Source organism: Clarias gariepinus, chromosome 8 (assembly GCF_024256425.1).
Source record: "Clarias gariepinus isolate MV-2021 ecotype Netherlands chromosome 8, CGAR_prim_01v2, whole genome shotgun sequence".
NCBI lineage: Eukaryota > Metazoa > Chordata > Actinopteri > Siluriformes > Clariidae > Clarias > Clarias gariepinus.
Window position 1 is genome coordinate 17,347,724 of NC_071107.1, and position 15,872 is coordinate 17,363,595.

Sequence of the window (15,872 nt, forward strand, 5' to 3'; positions counted from 1 at the left end):
TGAACAGACCAAAAAGTCCACGAACGTTTAAAAGCGTCCACGGGGTATTTAAACCCGGTGCTGGGTGACCCCGCCCCGTCAAACTTCTTAGCCAATCAGGTTTCAGGGCACGTTCTCAGCGTTTCAACTCTCTCACAAACACTTGGGCTTTTAGAAAGCCTGATCAGTTTACGACCCACTTTCCGGAGGGGGTGAGATATAGTTGGTGATTTGGGGTGTGAAGAAAATGTCACTGTTTAATCCCAAGTGTGAAAAGGTTGGGACAAAAGTTGAGAAACATCGCGTAATAGGTCTTTTTGGATTAGGACAGAGGATGATGGTGTAGCCACGTTGTTAAAATGGTTTTATATTAAATTAACTGTTTGATGAACGCATATTACACGTCTTAGAAGTTAAACACATTGAACTAATCATACTAGTAGGAATTTTTATTCTTTATTTATCAAAGTGTAAAAAAAAAAAAACATACCCTTTTACACCTAACGATACAGATGTAACAAATCAATAGATTTTATATAAAAGCTGTTACTGTGTGTCTGTTCTTGTGTGAAAGGCCACTTTGTGTAAAACTACGTTTAATAAAAAGGTGTGAGCTCTTTCGTTCAGAGAACATTTTGGCCTTCTTTTCTCGTCACATTTCTGAACCAATCAGCTTTGACCGCACGTGCACAACGTACTGGAATTCGACGCTGTGCTGAAAGCGGGGGTCTTGTCTTGACCCCGCCCCTCCCCCCACTACCACCGAATTTGGACAAACGTAGAAAAAGTCACGTAGACACCGCGACTCCAATTCTTTATACACTTTGAGTAGCCGACCTGATTATCGCACTATTCTGAAATAATAACCTGCTAACTGCACAAATTCGAAACTGTCGTAAATATTACAACACCCTGTATAATTGGGATAAACTAGCGTATATTGCCTAAGACTAGACTGAATTTATTCACGCAAAACACGTCCAGTCTCACCCCCAGTCCACGTTTCACTCAGGGCTCTGGACACGAGTTTAGCCTTTAACATCGTTAGTGTGAATTTGTGTCTTTTAAATTAGTGCCATGTTGGATTGCGATATTGTAGGCCTTAAAACTCAGAGCATTTTAGTCATTTTTTGTTTTACTTTTTCTTTAATAAACTTATACATTATATTGCTAAGGATTGTGCAGTATAGAGTGACATCTTTTGTTTCAGCACAACATAATTAATATGATTAACTGAATTTAATTTCATTTTAACCAACGACCTGTATACAAACCTGACTGAGCAACAAATGTAAAAATGAGTCACATGTTTTATGGTTATGGTATTTGCACATAAAAAATAATGATCAATTGACATATCTGGACACCCAAATGCACAGTTTGATATCTGAAGCCTTTCTGTTCACACCCACCAGCAAGACTTCCATACATATGTGCCACTTAGGGTTTAAAAAAAGATTTTTAGATGTTTGACATTCTCAAACTAAGTTATAAAATTCAACACTATCTAAGGTGTCATTTTAACAGACGTTATCTGCTTTAACCGTGTTTTAGGTAATCTTACTGGCTTTATCATTATTTCTGTTGAGTTTCAGTGTGATTTAAAAGAATATACAACACCCATAACAGTTGAATTTAATTATATTCAATTCACTTTCATCTGTGTAGCACTTTTAACAATGGTCATTGTGGCAAAGCAGCTTTACATAATCAAAAACAAACAGTTAAAGACAATAAACTGTAAATACTCTGAGTTTTGTTACTTAACCTGGCTTTCAGTCTGAGTGGCCATTTTGTGTCTCCTTTTGTGTGTTTCCTCCTTCCCGTATTTGTGCACGTGTGTGTGTGCTAGTGTTGACCTTAATTAAAGTTACCTCAGTTTATCATATCCCATCATGTGTAAAGACAGTTTACTCATCTTTAGCTTATCAAACGGGTCTCTGTTCCTACCATAAAAAGAAAATGACAGTGGTCTTTTTACATACATATAAAATAAGTTACTTTTAAAACATACTTTTCTGCATGTGGTGTTATAGTTTATCGCTACGTGTTAAAGGTTAGGTCTAGAGCAAGAGAAACAATATATATGTCACAAAACTCAGTAGTTGCCAAAAAATATAATAAATTTTCATTTAATCAAAGAACAAAACAAAGACATTGCATATTAATGTAAAGCATATGATGCAAATAGTTTATAATCCTGCTAATACCTCCATAACTCAGTTAACTATGAAGATAGTAAGCAATGTAAGAAATGGTTAGTACATTGAATAATGCATTACTTAATGAACTACTAAGAATTACTTGTTAATTAATAAGTATGCTAGTAGAAGTTTACTATTCGCTAAACAGCAATGGCATATTTTTAATTTAAACTTATACATAGTTCATATTTAAAATAAATACTACATGTTTAAAAGTTAGTCTGTAAAAGTTACACTCCCTTTGCCCACATGAGTTTCCTCTAGGTTCTGTGACTTCATCCTACTGTCTAAAATACACAAGTAGGCGGACTGGTTAAACTAAACTGCCCCTATAAGTGTATGAGTGTCCATAGTGCTCTTCCTTCAAGTGTTTCAGAAACTGCTAATCTCCTGGGATTTTTTTCCAAACACAATGGTCTGTAGACTTTATATAGAATCGTGCAGACAAAAACCTTGAAGCAGACGGTCTAAAGCAGGCTGAAACACCTTGTTGATGAAAAAGATCAGAGAAGAAGTCCAGACGGGCCCAAGCTGTCAGGAAGTCTATGGTCATGCAAATAAGTTTTTACAACCGCCGTAAGCAGAAAAGCATCCCAGAATGCACAACACATCAAACATCATATAGGCCACAAAAGAAAAAGACCACATTAGGTTCCACACCCGACTCCTCCCTCAATGAGTCGGTTATTTACAAACACTCTGTTTTTTGGCCAGCAGAAGCTATTGGTTTGCATTCATTGTATGTTTTGGGTCATTATCCATCTGTACTGCAAAGTGCTGTCATAGCAGTTTTGCAGCATCTGACTGAATGTGAACAAAAATAAGTTTTTAGCACTTCAGAATTCATGCTGCTACTTCTACGATCATCAAAATTTCATTGTATAACAACAGCCATACAACAGCCAAACAATGATGGAGGCAGTGTTAATTGTTTTGTCAGTCATTCTGGTACAGTTTTTTTTTAGAACCAGAACTGGCTATTTTTTAACCGTTTCCTAGCAAAATCTAAGCTTTCTTGAGCATTACCAGTGATCCATGAGGCAAACCCTCTGGATTTGCATTCATAAAGGCATCTCTTAATTGTAGACTTTGACACTGATACACCTACCTCCTCCACAGTTTTCCTGACATTGCTAGATGTTGTCAAGGTTTTTTTTCTTCACCAAATATTCTGTAGTCATTCACTTTAGTGGTCTTATGTAATGGTGGTCTCTGTAATATTCCAGACCTTTTGGTGTTGTTGAGCTCACAAGTGCAGGAATTTTAAGAATGTACCAAATTGTTAATCTGGCCACACCTAACATTCTCTCTGATAGGTCTGCTGTGCTTTTCAGCCTAATGACGGCCTCCTTCACTTGCTTTGACACCTCTGGACCATATACTGAGAACTTCCATGACCAGTGACCAAATGCAAATTTAACACTTCGAATCAACTCCAGATTTATAGCTCCTTTATTTTTCATAATAAGGAAAAAGACCTCAATTGACCATCATACTGACTCACAGTCAAAAACAAAAAGTATTACTTTAAAAATGTAAAATGGAAGGATTTTAAAATAGTTGTAATGTGGTGGTTAGCACTGTTGCCTTGCACCTCCACGGTCCGATTCCTGTCCAGGTTCGATTTCCGCTGTGTGCATAAAATTTGTATGATCTCCCTGTGCTTGTTGGGTTTCCTCCGGGTACTCCGGTTTCCTCCCACAGTCCATAAACATGCAGATTAGGCTAACTGCATGAATATCTTCATATATTTTCTATATTGTGTATTTTTGTTGTATGTTATTTTATTGTAACTTTAATTTTATATTTTATTCTTTCCTAGTTAAAATTACCTTTTATTTAATTTTTCAATATTTATTTCCTATTCATTGTCTTTTTAAGGTCATGAGCAGTTGACTAAGCATTTCACTGCATATCGTACTGTGTATGACTGTGTATGTGACAAATAAAATTTGAATTGAATTTGAACTGGTGTTCCCAAATTGCCTGTAGTGTGTGTTCTGCGATGGATTGGCACTCTGTCCAGGGTATACCCTGCCTTTTGCCCTAGGTCTCCTGAAATAGGCTTCAGCCCCATGCGTCCCTATATACATGATTAAGCTGTATAGAAGATGACTCAGTTAGTGAATGAGTGAAATTTTTTAAAATGGTTACTGCATTTTTTATGTTATCTCCCTTAATTTAAGGCACTTCTAAAAATCAATCTCCACACAAACAGATGGTTCATCATCACCATGCCACACATCCATGTCTTCATAACTATTGGGATCATTTTCATAAATGCAAAACATTTAATATTAAAATTCATTGAAATGTTTTCACACAAAACAGGGTGTATTGTTGTGTACCACATCCTCATTTCATTCAATTGTTATGAGTAATTTGTTACAGAAATCATATTTTATCCCATTTAGTTAAAAAAAAATGCTACTGGAAGTACAACCGGTGTGGACTTGTTTGCAAACACTTTCAATGGATTCCAAAAAAAAGGAAAATAAAAATTCAAGATAAGATCCTAAAGACACTCAATACTGACCATGGTAATGATATTTTAAATGTTCTTTCTATCTCCCAAATGCACTTATCACATGTTGGATTGCTGTAAATTTACTAAATTAGCTTTTTTTTTTAAAACATGCAGCTTTTTTAAAGAATGGTAGACAAACACTACACCTTTAATAATTTAATTAATTTTCTTAGCATTTTGTACATGTTTTTGAACTGATGAAAGAAAATAATGTAGTGTACATTTCTGCTGCACATTGGTTGTTTGCCGTAGCTTTTTTCATTAGATATACATTTATTCATCCCACAGTAGTGAAATTTTTCTAGGTTTTTTTTTTTTTAGGTTTGTTTATACAGAAATTGTTTTTATAAAACAAGAATTGTTTAAAACAGTTTCAATAATGCATATATTCTTTGGATTCACATGCACATGCTAGCAAGTGATAATCAAATTCCTTGATTATCACAAAAATTACAAAAAGTAAAGTTGCAAAACTAAAAACTGCTAAAAGAAGGTTAAAGCACAAATGCGCGTCTTCTAAATGTGGCAAAGGAGCTCAGTCACTGCAGCACATCTGATACAATAGACAAAGACTAACTCTTTAAAGGATTTTTTTTTGTCCTTTTATTTTGCCTATTATAATTTTGGTGATTTATGGGCTTCTAAAGTGATTTACGGGAGGTAACTGCACAATATTTTCATTCAATGTTTTCATCTTTTTTGTTCAAATAGAATGAACAAGCTAAACATTATGTGAAACGAAAAGTAAATTTTAACCTATTTTAAATAATTTGTACATAAATATTGCAGTAAAACATGCCAGTTATAAAATTTAAAGTCTATCATTCTAGGTTCATATTAGTGTTTCATATCACTTGTTCTTTACATACATTTACACAAACACAGGGCCCCTTGTAGAATACAAATATTATAGCTGGATTATCACGAATATCTTGTATTGTGAAAATGCTCCTGCACATATTTAGAAGTTATAATTGTTTGTATACACTTTAAAAATATGATACTTTTCTATATGTAATGTTGCAATTAATTTAAAATGTTTTTGCCAATCACACTGGAGCTGACTACGAGCATTAATGTCTTTTTGCCTCTGGAGGAAAAAGACTTTGTGGTAAAGTGTGTGGTTGTGCACAGCTGTGGCAATTACAGAGGCATAAAGCTAATGAGCCATACAATGAATCTGTGGGAAAGAGTAGTGGATCCTAGGTTTAGGGCAGAGGTGGGCATTTGTGAGCAGCAATATGGTTTCATTCCTAGGAAGAGTATATCGGATGCAGTATATGCTTTGAGGATGCTGGTGGAGAAGTACAGAAAGGGTAATAAAGAGTTGCATTGTGTCTTTGTAGATTTAGAGAAAGCGTCGACAGGGTGCCGAGTGTGGAGCTGTGGTGCTGTATGAGGGTCTATGAAGTCTGGAGTGGCAGAGAAGTATTTTAGAGTGGTGCAGGACATGTAAGACAGTGGTCAGATGTGCTGTAGGTGTGACAGAAGAGTTTAAGGTGGAGGTGGGTTTGGATCAAGGATCGACTCTAAGCCCCTTTTTGTTTGCTCTGGTGATGGACAGGATGACAGATGAGGTTAGACAGAAGTCTCCATGGACTATGATGTTTGCAGATGACATTGTGCTTTGTAGCGAGAGCTGGGAACAGGTGGAGGAAAATTTGGAGAGGTGGAGGTTTGCTCTGGAAAGCAGAGAAATGAAGGTTAGCTGCTGCAAGAAGGAATACATGTGTATGAATGAGAGGGACCCAAGTGGAACAATAAGGCTACAGGGAGCAGAGGTAAAGAAGGTGCAGGGCTTTAAATACTTAGGGTCAACGGTCCAGAGCAACCGTGAAGAGGAAGGTGAAGAGGCGAGTACAGGCAGATTGGAATGGGTAAAGAAAAGTGAAAAGAATGGGTGTGTTGTGCAATAAAAGAGTATCAGCGATAATGAAAGGAAAGGTGTACAGGACAGTGGTGAGACCAGGAATGCTCTACGGCGAGATAGTGGCACTGAAGAGAAGACAGGAGGCAGAGTTGGAGGTAGCAGAGCTGAAGATGTTGAGGTTCTCCTTGGGAGTGACAAAGATGGATAGGATCAACCCATGTTTGATGTTTTGAAGATAAAGTTAGAGAGGCTAGATTGAGGTTGTTTGCACATGTTCATTGGGGAGTTTATCGGAATATATCGGTAGAAGGATGCTGAGGCTGGAACAACCAGGCAGGAGGTCTAGATGAAGACCGAAGAGGAGATTTATGGTGTAATGAGAGAGGACATGAAGTAAGTTGGTGTGAAAGAAAAGGATGCAGAGGATAGGGTTAGATGGAGGCAGATGATTGGCTGTGGCGACCCCTGAAAAGGAATAGCCGAAAGACAAAGAAGGAGGTGAAGTAGGGAGTGTTTTTAATCAGAGTAAATCAATACAATAATTTTGTTGATGCTAATGCTTTTTATTGTTTAGCTTGGTTTCCTCAATACATAGATAATGCCAGAATGGCAGCTTTAATTTAACTGTAAGTCTAATTACATTTTTATTAGCTATACACAAAGCAAAGATTTATTCCATACAGAAGTGAACATGCTTAAAACAAAAATGATTACTAGGAAGTAAATTATTATTATTAAAAAGTACACAAAAAATGGCATGTTAATGATGTAAAACTATTTGTTGATAATTACTGTAAACAGTAATCCAAGGTTAGAAATTAGGAAAATATTTGTAATAATAAAAAAGTACACTAGGAGGCATTCATGAGCTATTATACTTCATGTAAACCATTTTATTCAACAAATATCTTTATGTTTTTGTTGTAATCGATCTTCTAATTTCATCTTCTTTATGCATTACATACCGTATGTATAGTTCTTAACAAAATTGGTGTGACCGATCCTAAATTTGTAAAAAGGCAACTATGTTAAATGCATTGTGGCTACAACCTTCCCTGTTCTGTGACACACATCCACACCTTGGCCTGCATTTAAAGCAGCTTCTGCTAGCAGTACCAAATAGATTTTTCCTTTCTGAATATGTTAGATATCCTTTCTGTACATGGGTCATTGTATTTGTACCAAGAAGAATAGATGAATTCTCTGTGTGATTTTGCTGATAGTAGGAGTTCAGTTGAATAGTAAGCAATGCTGAATTGAATGCAGAGGGAGTGCTGCAGGAGTGTCCCAGGGCTGCATGGAGTAGTCTGTATCCATAGAAACACCATGCCTTCAGAACACGAAGGCTTCTGTTAGGTATGGGCCACATCTGCAGAAAGGCTTGACATCTTTATTTGGTGCTTCTTCTTTTCCTTATTCTGGAATTGCAAATGTACATAGCAAATACAAAACATGGAGGTATAACGGTTACAATTTGAAATTCAAATAGATATTTTATTACATATAAGAAGTAATAAACTCATCATACAACACTGTTAATGTTGCGATAAGATGATGACTTGTGTTTTGTATCCATGGCCCCAAATAGAGGTGCCATTCTCTCTCTCTCTTTCTCTCTGAGTGTGATTGTGTGTGTGCTTTTGGTCACTGACTAAAACATTGTTCCATTTACAGTTTGATTTATGGCTGGAGGAGCTAGAAGAGGATTCCAATTCCCAAAGGTACAGAAGAAACCGTGATGCTGGATAAATCTTGCTGAGAGGCAATGTTCTCTTTTTCAGTTCCCATACTTTGCACAGCACCTCTTTGTACAATCTTAAGGTTAATGTGATGGAAAATGTGTATGCAGCTGACAATTTTAATGTATTATGATATATCAGTAAATTAGTAATAATATCATACCACCATGCCACATTGCAAATGTTTCTGCTACAGTATAGCATAAACATAAATCTGTTTGCATGGGCTGTATTGCTATAAGCAGAAATTGTAATATAACCTATGCTCTTTTAATTCCAGCATTGATAACTCAAGGTGGCGTTGTGTTCATTAAAATGAAGATACCCATACTTTTTCTTGCTATTAAATTATTTAGCACCAAGCCAAATCCAGGCTAATGTCAGGACATGATGTAGGCATAGGAAAGTAAGCCCATTTTTACTTAAAAAAAATAATAAAATAACTCAGCATTGCCCATGTGGTCTGATGTACTTATTTGATTTCTTTCGTTCTCTGAGCTGTACAGCCACTGCTTTCATTAATTAAAAGCATACTGTCCTTGTGAATTTAGATTGCTATGTTCAAAAGAAAGCAATAGTGGGATCAATTATTAAAACCAAGGGAAAAGCTGCACTCCAGGAGTGTCTTACTTTGCGTTTTCTTACTTCCGTCCAAATCCAATAGTAAGGGAACAAATGTAATAGTATTAAAAATAATAAAAGTATTATGCTGTTAAACAGTTTTAAATTTACTTTATCTAAAAAGAATAATGTGAACCTTTAAAGCTAGGAAGAACTGCAGTTGTTGCAGCAGTTCACAGTTTATTAAATAGTTATGCCTGTATACTCTGTTTCTCCAAAGGCTTCTGATCACAGCCTTAACATTTTTAGAGGAGCCCAGATCAAAGATGAAGAACTGAAGTGTAAAGATTATTATTAAATGGTAGGGCAAGTATCGCACTGAACATGCTTTCTCTAATCTTAAGTTTGAAAAACTTTTGGCAAACTAGTCTTTTGCACTAGCTTTTACAAGGTTAAGTATATTGAGAATATTGTATCTATATTAACCTATAACTTACTGATGTAGCTGTGTGTTTAAAGCTTTTTATCTACTTACATATATAGCAGATGCTACTGGTAATCAGTAGCATAGACTAATATGCTGTAAAAGCTATGAGACCTATTAAAATAGAATGTAACCAAAGTGTGTGGATGATACTCTAACCAGGCTGCAGAACTAAGTGACTGTGAAAAAGTATTGATATCAAAGATGTGTCAGCATCTCTGTGCAATTGAAAGAGGCTGGAATCAAGGTGAGTAAGTATAGTACTGTACCGGTATTCACTGCAGCATATCAGTGACAGAAGTGTCCCTGCAAAGCAATGGTGGAAACTGCTGAGATCAGGGGAAACTGTCCCCTCCAATGCTATATAATACAATCTCATCACTAAACATTGATGTTTCTTCCTAAGAGAATGAGAGAAAAAGATTGAGCTGGCAGCTTGTAGTCAATAGTCAATCCATTCTGTTTAGAAAAAAAGGAAAAAATGGCATAAGGTCAATGAAATCAGTGATGGTGGCATGAATTAAAAAAAAAAGTTCACAAAGTTCCAGGAACATTTAGTGCGCATATTATTAATAATGATATTTAACAACAACCTGATTTATTTCCCATTTAAAACTTTAACAGGTTTACACAAAGAAAAAACACAGACACATGTGGGCTAGTTATTCTTTATAGTTTAGGCAAAAGCTTGAGAAGCTGCTTGAGGCCACATGACATGGTGTAAAAGAGATTTTTGGATGTAATAGTACAGTGCAATCCCATGCTCTTGAATTGCAAGTTTCTCGGTCTGCGAATGTTTCGCCAGACCAGCAAAAAATAAATATTGTGGGTAATCATCTCCCATGCTCTGTCTCATAGTGAACATCCATGCACACATATACTGTTAAACGTACAGCATTTTGTGTTCATGTATGTGTGTGTAATGCAGGTAACAGGTAGAACATAAGAATGTTCCCCTGGGTGTCTGTGGTTTCGATTACACCGCACACAGTGAGTGTGACACACAATGAGTGACACAGGATAATTCATGCACTGTCACTTAGTGTGTTTTCATGTTACAGCAGGTTAGTTAGGATCAACTCTACGCTATGTCAATTTAGACGATTTTTAGAGCAGGGGTAACTCAGTAGGCGTTGGAATAGTAGTTGGAAGGTCCCTCGTTCAAACCCCAGTACCACCAAGTTGCCACTGCTCAGATGTATAATGAGAAAAAAAAAGTTGCTTTGGGTTAGTGCTGTAAATATAACACTGCTTACAGACAATCAAACACTGTTTCCACGTGGTCGGTACATACACCTTGTAGCTTATGTGCATCCTTATACTAAATATACATGGTTGTTCGCAGTGTTTAATAACTCATATTTTGACTTCAGTGACAGATATTAGTTCTTACAATTCACTTTTACTATTTAAGCGAATTTTTTTGCAGAGAAAAACTGCCTCCCATTCAGACTTCAGCTGTATGTAAATTCATTCACCAATTTGAGTACATTTACATATTGCACACAGGGTACTGTGGCTTTCAACGATTTCTTCGAATGCTGTGCAAATGTAGCCATTTCCTTTCGTCTGAAAAGGCAGGAAAATGTTTATTTCAGGCCTCTTGAAGGTCACTTTCATCTGGGGTCCTGGGTAATCCATACTCTGTCGTAGCATAAAGTTTGATATTTAGTTTTTGTTCTTAAGCAACTCCCACATGGAAAGACATGGATACGATTGCCACATGGAAAGACACTGACATATTGTTGTGTATTTATGTGTATTTAAGCTCCTGATTTTGGAGCTTTGAGCAAATGTTTTAATACAGCAAAAAAACAAAATGAACCCAATGTTAAAATATTAATAGCAAAAACCCAATACAATATCAGTACAAATTGTAAAGTTTGCATTTCTACTTCTGAATGTGAAACCTTAATATCTTGTATGACCACATGCTGTTTAGGCTTTTGGTGTGAGCAGCTTTTTAATCCTATTAGTCCAAATGAAATTTTCCCAGATACAGCTTTTTAGACAGAATTGTACTTTTAAAAAAATCTTTATTTTACAGAAAGCTTAAGCATGCTTTAATACTTATTGCATTTTTTTTTTTGTTGTATTTATCTAGAATCCATGCCTGATGTAAATCTTTGCACTGATCTTTAGGAGAAAAGGCATATTGGTTTGCTGCAAATTTACCTGATACACCGCATCCCCCCCCCTCCCTCTCTCTCTCTCCCTCTCTCTCCCTTCAGCAGTGTGTGTGCGTGTGTGTGTGTGTGTGTGTAAAACCAGCATCCTGTAATCGGGTCACATTTCAGTGAAGCCACATTTTAGCATCCATCTCTTGCAGTTAGGAGAAACAGATCCTCTGACTCGGTGTTCTCTTTCTGAACCCTGGTTCAGGGAAATCATGGTGCTCTTGTGTCTTCTCTCTTTTCTCCTCCCGATGCTGATGCTCTCGGGGTCTCCGGTTCAGGCGGACGGAAAGCGAGGTGGCAAAGATGCGGTTGAGAAAAGCAGCAATTTCATGGAGGACGAGCAGTGGCTGGCCACCATTTCTCAGTACAGTCGCAAGATCAAACACTGGAACCGATTCCGAGATGTAAGTCCGTTTGAACGACCAAGACGAGCAGCGTTTATATTTTTATTTTATTTTTTAGCGTATTTATCGTACGGAAACAAAACGTTTACAAAAGGCTTCGTTGCTTGTGGGAGGTCTTGGCGTAGGGTTTGTCCTTAAGGCTGTGTCCGACACTGCATAGCTTTCCACCCGCACTAATGCTGCGTTCAATACAGTTCAGATGGTGGGAATTGGTTCATGTGAAATGTTTAGGTTTGAGCTACACGTGACCAAATATCAGAAATCATCTTTATCTTGTGTTCTAGAAGTAGGTGAAGTAATAGTGACTAGCTTAGTTTACTCAGAGGTTCAGGTTCTGACAGGAAACACACAAGTAGGTGATGCGCTTGTTTAGGTCTCGTGTTAATAGGTTTCATCTTTAAATGTTTTGGGTGTATGAGTTACCGTCTAGCTTCTTCTCGCAGGGTTTGTACATACAGTATGTGGTGGATTAATTGGCACTGCCTCAGTGACAGGAATTCACTTAAAACTGCAAACACAGAGCCATATGTCTGAGCAGTTAGTACAGCGCACACACCTTAACGTGATTAAAATAAAATAATAATAAAAAAAATAGCAGCAGCAATACTTACATCTGCAAGATATATTATCATGTCTTAGGTAAAAGAAAAATCCATGTAGGCTGTTTATTGAGTAACTAAAGTAGAATCCTTTATCTTATACAGAATGATTTAATTTCACACTGTTGTGATTTTCCTTAAGTCGAACATTATTATTATTATCTTAATTGGGAAATAAAAACAAATTAGAACAAGGCAGTTAATAAATCTCCCAGAAGTATTACATGCCACTCTTATTTAAGTGAATCCTCTTTATTCTGCTCATCAAGTGCCTTCAGCCTAGGAACTAATACTGATGAAATAACACCTTTAAATAAAATCACATCAAAAAGTATTTCCGTGGTCTGAATAATAGCCACTCACTTGAGATCCTTTTAATGTGTCTGAACTTGAGTACTAGTGACTACAGCGATCTTCTCAGTGCTAGAACATTTCCCTAATTATGATATAATATTCACATGACCGTGGTAATCTTCAGTATGGCATAACTAGTCATCTCTTAGTCTGGCCTTTAGAACTTTGCTTTTTGTGAGGAATATATCATTACTTAGTATTTTAATATGTATACAATTCAATAATTACACACTCTACTGACACTCAAAGCTGATTTAGTACCACCCAACACATTTTTCATTTACAATAACTATTTTGTAGTTCTGCTTTGACAAACTGTTAATAGCAAAAGTAGTATGTGATTTCAGATTCATTGCCTTGCCTTTTTTACCGATTCTTTATGCACAGATGATATTATGGAAACAGAGAAAGTGCACAGGATCCTTAATCTTTTCTTTGTGCAAGTGTTTTTGTTTTGTTTTCATGTGGCACTACAGCTTTAGGGAAGTCACATTGTTCCTAATGGTTACTGAAAACTGCAATTTGGGATTTGTTACCTTGAGTCTCTGGTGAACAGACACTGGAGAAGCCCCGTAAATCTGATCCTCCACACCTTCTCCTGAGAACAACTTTGATAAAAGTGTGAATTTAGCTGCAATAAGTTGTATCCTATAATAGTTCATTCTTTTTTTTTAAAGAACACTCTTCTCTTGTTTAAAGGAAAATAGATTTATTAGTAGTTAATGTATCCTCTGAGACGGTTAAGATGCACCATTGAGCTTAGAGACACATCCTTTGAAAAGAGACAGTTGCATACTTCATACACAATTTTTTATCTTCTGTTATTTGCACTCACCAAATAATAAAATAGGAAACTCCTGTTAAGAGTATATGATTATTAGGGATCGTATCTACATAAACGCAGAACATTTAATAAGTAGACACTAAACTCAAATACATTGAATGGATTTTTGAATTTTTGAATGGTACATTTTATGGAATTGCACAGATTGTGTATTACCTTTTCCATATTGGTATGGGAAGTGGTTCAATTGCACTGAATTTAAATGGGTTCTGTTTGTAAAAATATTTATTTTATCTTCACTGGGTATCAAAGCAAAGTCAACTTACTGAAATTGATTTAGACTTTTAATGCCCTTCGAGACAAAGAGTATTGAGTGGCATTGTAATGAATTGTAACAGTAATCCAAACAGCAGAAGAAAAAAAGCATATGTCCTCACACAGACAGATACATATTTAATGAACATTTCTTGCAATTCTTTATTGTCTGCATCAGGGAGGAGATTTTTGTAGATATGAATTTACTCTACTGAGATGGACATTTCTTTGAATGATGGCCTTAAAAACCAGATGTTAGATTTTTCTCTGCCGTAGCCAAGTTCAGCTTAGGCTGAGCAAACAACGATACGCATAAATACATAGCCTCTCTTGCTGGTTGCTATTTTGTCAGTCTGCATATAGATCTTTGCACTGCCCTTTGCAGTGTAGACCCTGGAGCCTATGATAGCTAACAAGGTAACTAATCTATGGATTATAAAAAGCCTGTCAGGATTTTCAACAAGCTTGTATCTTGGTGCTGAGACATCCTTGAGTAGGATGCATAAATCATATTCAGACACAGCCTGTTGTCCTGGACCCAAGCCTGGATAAATTGGGGAGGATTGCTTTAGGAAGGGCATCCAGAACAAAACGTGACAAATCAAGTATACAAATCTAGTGATCCGCTATGGTGACCCCAAACTGGAGCAGCCACACTGTGGAAAGAGGAGACGCTATTGTCGGTGTTTGGATATTACAATAGTCATATTTGAGTATACCTTTTATATTAAGTTTTAAATGTATTTTTAATGTTATCTCAAGAATATATGCCAAAATAGCATAAAATTTATGTGCTGTTGACTTGTTTTTCTGGTCTGTTTATTTATGTCTTAGTATAACAGCAAGCTCTTTTCCCTCCTCAAACTGTCATTATTTACATTAGAAGTCAATAGTTTTGACACACCTTCTAATTTCTTGGTCTTTCCTGGTTTTTATCTACATTGTAAAACATTGCTGAAGGCAACTAAAATATACAGTAATAATAATCCCCTTTTGAGCAGTTGATATTGAGATGTGTTTGCTACTTATGCTCTGTAAAGCCTTCATAACGGCTGTAACATCTGTGATGTTAATCAATGATTTTTGAGGCTGGTAACTTTAATTGAACTTCTCCGCAGCAGAGGTAAGTTTTGTTCTTGCTTTCCTAGGATAGGCTTCATGAGAGCCAGTTTTGTCATGATGCTTGATGCGCTTGACAGATGACCTGTGTGTCTTAAAACAACTGCCTGTTGTTGTTACCTAATTATATAATTCAATATGTGTTATTTCATAATCTTAAAATCTTCAATATATGTATAATGTAAAGTCTCTACTTGAATGTAGAAAATAAATCCCAAAATAAATAACATTAAATTTAGTGAAGCAGGCATCGTAGTAGAAGAAAGTAAAATCCTCTTCCATGGTTGATATTTAAACCCAAGCAAATGCCAATGCACAATCATCCTCACTGAATATTAATTAATTATATATCATAAAAATAATTAATTATAAAAATATTTTAACCAAGTTGTATAAATACAACCATCCATGCATTTAACTGTGTGATACTATAAAAAATATAATACATACAACAGAAGATACATTTCCTTGGGCACAATGCTTTTGTTTTCTAATGATTATCTTAGTATTGTAATAGGATTATGCTCATTTTACGCATATACTGTGGTCTGATAGTCCCCTCCTCCACCAGTAGCTAAGGAGTTTCTCAGAAAGCAAGAGTGAAGCTGTCATCTGTTCCACTGAAAATAAACAACGAACAGAGTCGGCCAATCCTCTGGTGGCTGCCAGCCACTATCTCTCCCGCTCGCTCAGTATAGAAGGAGCTCATTAAAAGCAGTGCTTCCCCTCAGCAGCGGAAGACTGTGTCAGGCTTGC

General features: G+C 36.3%; 1 protein-coding gene across 1 annotated transcript in view; it reads left to right on the top strand.

The window, feature by feature from the left end:
• Positions 1-11,645: 11,645 nt before the first annotated feature.
• The window catches only part of spock2 (SPARC (osteonectin), cwcv and kazal like domains proteoglycan 2), a 31,283-nt gene continuing 27,056 nt past the window's right edge, over positions 11,646-15,872 (top strand). The window contains exon 1 of the mRNA XM_053501369.1: positions 11,646-11,945. Coding sequence (XP_053357344.1) covers positions 11,754-11,945 — 192 coding nt within the window. The 5' untranslated portion in view covers positions 11,646-11,753. The remainder of the gene's footprint in view (positions 11,946-15,872) is intronic.